This window comes from Oncorhynchus clarkii, chromosome 14 (assembly GCF_045791955.1).
Source record: "Oncorhynchus clarkii lewisi isolate Uvic-CL-2024 chromosome 14, UVic_Ocla_1.0, whole genome shotgun sequence".
NCBI classification, from domain to species: Eukaryota; Metazoa; Chordata; class Actinopteri; order Salmoniformes; family Salmonidae; genus Oncorhynchus; species Oncorhynchus clarkii.
Window position 1 is genome coordinate 13,538,390 of NC_092160.1, and position 5,059 is coordinate 13,543,448.

Sequence of the window (5,059 nt, forward strand, 5' to 3'; positions counted from 1 at the left end):
CCCAGTTCATATACAGTATAAAGGAGGCAAGTTATATTGGCCTATTTGTAAAAGCAATAACTCACAAGCGAACTAAGAGCTCACATTCGGAAGCTATCTAGTAAAACTGAGGAATTGTGCAACCCTAGAATTGTATCGTTAGATGTACAGAATTGATTAGCTTGAAGAGAGATGAGTCTACTGTACAATTGGATCTCCGTGCTTTAGTATTGTGGTTTTCGCTCAGCCTGGGGAATGGACTGCCCTCAGAGTGGCTGGATCTGTTCAGCAATTCAAATATCCATCTACACAAACAAAACATGGTCACCAGCATTTGATCTCATACGATATGCATGCGGTGCAATCTGCAAAGAAATAATTGCCTGAGATTGAGCCATTTCAAACCTGTCCTCTGGTCCCTCTATTTCCAGGCTCCATCATTTCCCATGACATGAGCCCTTTAATGGGTTTTCTCATCTCCTTGTCTCAGGTAATATGATGTATATTCATCAGAGTATAAACAGCTACCTCTGGGATCGAAGACGGATGGAGAGGCTATCTCATACAAACATGGTTTTGTTTGGAGAAATCAAAAGTGCTTCCTTATTACTATTGTGCAGATGCATGGTATTTGGCTCTTCTCATATTAACATTCAAACGCCTGAACCTTTATCACTTGTTTTCCCTCATCACTGCTTACTGTTTGAGATGCTGTCAATACTGTGTCACTTTATTTGTCAAGGTTGCTGGATGAGGCTGCTGTATAAAATCCTGTCAAATTGCATTGGTATAAAATCGTCAGAGCCGATGTAGTACAACATTTGTCTTTTGGACGTGCTACCATGTTGGTGGAGCTTTATTGGTCAAAGTCAAGTTGTGTAATCTACTTGTACGAATTCATTTCCCCCCACATCCCCTTATCACTCTCCTTTGTTAGTTTGTTGTTAGTTTAAGCAACCTCTTCCTGATTGTGAAATATATGAAAACCAACACTGAGATGACAGTGCGAAATATTAGATTGTAATTCTCAGGGGATAAAAGGGGGGGGGGGATCATTTATCTAACCAATAGAGATGTTAATGGTGTATCCCACCGTAACATAGAGCTGTAACAGAAGTGATTTGAAATGTTTCAGCTACATTTATCTTAGCTAACAGTGTCAGGTATCCCATATAAAGTTAGTCAGATTCTGTTCTTTGCCTTATATAGTCATCACACCCCCAATGTGCCTTAAGGGAAGGAAGTGGGTGAGATGTGTATCAGCAACATGTCCTGCCTCCGTTTATTAAGAAACATCTTCACAGTTATATTTCGTTCAACTGTGCTGCCAGAAATGTTGAAGATATCAGTTGAGCATCTTTTCCAAAGTGTAAGTATCTTTGTGATTATTTACTTCACTAATTACATTTCTCTCAATTCACACAGCTTAAAACCCCAAGACTTCTGATCCCATTTGTCAAAAAGCTAGCTTTTCAACTTCTGGAAAAGTTTGTTGACATTGACGTCAAAGTAGTTTTTGGTTTCTAGAGCATAGAATATGAATATTCTATGAATATGAGGCAAACATTTCATGCTAAAATCTTCATCAAATACTTGATTCATTATATCTATGATGTTATTGCCTCTACACTATAGGTAACTGCAGAGATCCCCATGACACTGACAGGAAGAACGCTTTTTGGACTGTTTCTCTTCATACCAGGTCTTCTGTCTGTGAACGTGGTGAATTTCACCTGTGCAGAGTTGACTATCTGTGCATTACAGGGACAAACTGTGAAAGTAAGATGCCTCCATCCACCAAATACCAGAAGTGAATACCAACACCTCTACTGGTTTAAAAAAAAACAGATGCGGAAATGGAGGGACAAGACTATACCTGAGGACCTCTCCACAGACCCAGAATATAAAGGTCGTTTGACGTTTGGTGGCAGATCTTTCTTTGAAATAAGAGATGTTAGAAAGAGTGATGAAGGTGTCTATCGCTTTAGATTTAAGGCAGAGTCCTTTGGATGGATAAATAGTGTACCTGGAATCAAGTTGATTGTCACAAATCTGCAGATAAAGAAGGATTCTGTGACAAATGGACAGGGGGTGAAACTGACCTGTACCACTAACTGCACTCTGAGTGATGACCCCGCCTACATCTGGTACAGGAATGCTAAAACAGTTCCACACACCAACACCTTCAGCCTGTCCCTCAACTCAGTCAATAGTAGGTATACAGGCAGCTACTCCTGTGCTATAAAGGGCTATGAGGATCTCCGTGCTCCTGCAGTGTGTCTACAAAGAAACTGTTTGGATGTGAGTTACACCCCCAAGACAATCTGTGGCTTCCCTGGGTCATATGTAGACCTACCTTGCACTTACACATTCCCCAGAGGTCTCAATATCTCAGAGACACTTTGGGTGAATAGTACAGATCTCAGAATGGAGCCTGAAGATCTGACTCGCCACCCGGAGTATGTGGGTCGTGTGGAATATCGTGGCAATGGTAGTGACTGCACCCTGAGAATCACAGATTTGAGAAAGAGCGACTCGTCCAAGTACAGGTTCCTGTTAAAAACGCAAGGGACATACTTCAATTCGTCAGCGGTCTCCCTGTCTGTCACAGACTTATATGTGCATGTATATCCTGACGTCGTGGACCAAGGAGCCTCTGTGTCGATCTGGTGTCATACCCAGTGTGGTCTTCCGCAAGGCTTTGGGGGCTTCATCTTGTACAAAGACGGACAACGCATAACCAGCCCAAATGGTGAAAAAGGTTACATAACAATCCACACAGTCAGCAGTGAGGATGCAGGTAGCTACTCCTGTGCACTGATTGGTCAGGATGGGTTACCCTCCCTGGAAGCTACACTCACCGTCACTAAAGGACCAGTGTCTGTGTTAATTATTGTTCTGGTGGTTGTAGTTCTCCTGACTGTCGCAGCTCTTCTGGTCTTTACCTTTAGCACACTGAAAAGGAGAAACATGGGAGGGCATGATATTAGAATGAATGTCCAAACTGTCAATAATGATGGCGCTCATCTAGATGTCAGTAGGAGGGAGAGCTCCCCCAACTATGAAAACGTTGAACATATCTATGCGGACCCAGATGAGTTTGATGACACGTACACAGCTCTTCGGCGGGGGCATTGGCACTCCGTGTATGACATCATCCAGAGGAGGGAGTCACCACAGAACCTGGACTAAAGGCTGTCTGTGAGGAGAGCACTGATAGAATTAAAAAGCCGTTTTGGACTGACCAATGTAGACATTTTCAAATAAATGCAACTTAAATGTTTGATATCAAGACATTTCGAAAGATTTTGGACATCACAGCAATGTTGAGGGAATTCTATTTGAGTCAGAAAAAGATAATGTACATAATTTATCATACGAGAGACAAAATTCATAAATTCTACAGGACAACAGCAGAGGCATGTCTTAAGTGTAAAACTAGCAATGACTCACTAGTTAATGCCTTCTGGGAGTGCTATGAAGTCCAAACGTTATGGGCAGAATTAGAAAGCTGTCTGTCAAAAGTTTTCTAATGTAAGTTGACTTTTAATCAATCTATCTGCATATTTCAAGACATGGTGAATATTTCAAGACTTAGTAAGATACCCAATGGACTGGGCAATATTGTTTTCTTCACTTACATTAGAGAAACTATTACTTAAATACTGAAAGTCAAATGAAACTCCGTCGTTAAGAGGAGGGAAGAATCAATGCCTTGTTATTTAAATATGTAAAACAATCTGTCTACAGACAGAAACAACATAACATCATTTGAAGTCATGTGGGGCAGAGTCTTACAAGTATCGGGGGTGGATACGGGGGTAGATATGGTGGGAACATGTGTGATGTCATTAATGTTTGTGGAAATGTATGTCAATGTTACGTTTTTTATTGTTTATTGTAATAAAAAAAAACAGAATAATATATAAATAAATAAATAAATATATAGTACCAGTCAAAAGTTCCTTTATTTGACTATTTTCTACACTATAGAATAATAGTGAAGACATCAACGCCATGAAATAACAAAAAGAGCGTGCATAGCTGTCATCAAGGCAAGGTGGCTACTTTGAAGAATCTCAAATATAAAATGTATGTGTTTAACACTTTTTGGGGTTACTACATGACTCCATATGTGTTATTTCATAGTTTTGATGTCTTATTCTACAATGTTGAAAATAGTACAAATAAAGAAAAACCCTTGAATGAGTAGGTGTGTCCAAACTTTTGACTGGTACTGTATATAAAGAGAGAGCACTGGCACTAAACGAAGGCCAGGATATGCACAAGGTCATTGGATACATTCTTGAGAAAGGCTGATCTCTCTTTCCTTTTTAGGGAAACATGTATTGAATGGAAATAATAGCTGTAATGGCTATTTCTATGGTTATTATTACAAGCTAATGCATACAAGCTAGTTAGTGTGCCGTTATCTACAGCATGTAAGCCATTTAGGCGTGTGTAGGCTACATTAAAGAAACCTAATAATATTATTTGATTTAGTCTTTTGTTTATGACTACTGCCAAGACAGGAAATTACCTTGCATGATAACCTGAGTGTTTAGCAAATAGGTCACTGATTACCTGCTGATAGACTTGAAATAATTACAATTTAATCATGCTAAACAAATATTCTGGCCATAGACTTAAACATTCAGAATACTCCATGCAATGTCTTTCGTAGTGTATGCACACTGAGGAAGCATTGAAAAGAATGCCACGTAGACCCACTCCACCGTAGCCCTGCCAGATTCTCTGCAGAGTGCACATCATCCTCAACCTTGTCCTTGCTCTCTCTAGAGTTTGACCGTGAGCGGGCACAAAATGTCACCAAGTTGAAGTGGCAGACAGGCACCCTCTCTCCGGGGCTTCAGGTCGCTTCTCCTCTCATTAGAGAACATAACACAATCTCACCCTTCTCCTCAAATCAAATAAGGAGTAGGTGATGATGTCCTCGGCAACCTGAATGCTCTTAACGAGTTTCAAAGGACACTATTTTTTATTTCTCTCTGTTTCTATCCCACTGTTTCTATCCCCTGTTTCTATCCCTCTGTTTCTATCCCTCTGTTTCTATCCCTCT

At 40.3% G+C, this 5,059-nt stretch overlaps 1 protein-coding gene across 1 annotated transcript; it reads left to right on the forward strand.

The window, feature by feature from the left end:
• The first annotated feature begins 1,299 nt into the window (after positions 1-1,299).
• On the forward strand, positions 1,300-3,893 carry LOC139365992 (neural cell adhesion molecule 2-like). The gene is made up of 2 exons (XM_071103064.1): positions 1,300-1,348; positions 1,615-3,893. Exons 1-2 carry the CDS (start codon positions 1,313-1,315, stop codon positions 3,169-3,171), a joined length of 1,593 nt encoding a protein of 530 aa, XP_070959165.1. The 5' UTR covers positions 1,300-1,312; the 3' UTR covers positions 3,172-3,893.
• Positions 3,894-5,059: the final 1,166 nt, after the last annotated feature.

What these genes read in the sequence shown, in the direction of transcription:
- LOC139365992 (XM_071103064.1), top strand. Translation starts at nt 1,313, where the DNA reads ATGTTGAAGATATCAGTTGAGCATCTTTTCCAAAGT. An exon ending in TTGAGCATCTTTTCCAAAGT is followed by an intron (nt 1,349 to 1,614) that starts GTAAGTATCTTT and finishes TCTACACTATAG; the next exon opens with GTAACTGCAGAGATCCCCAT.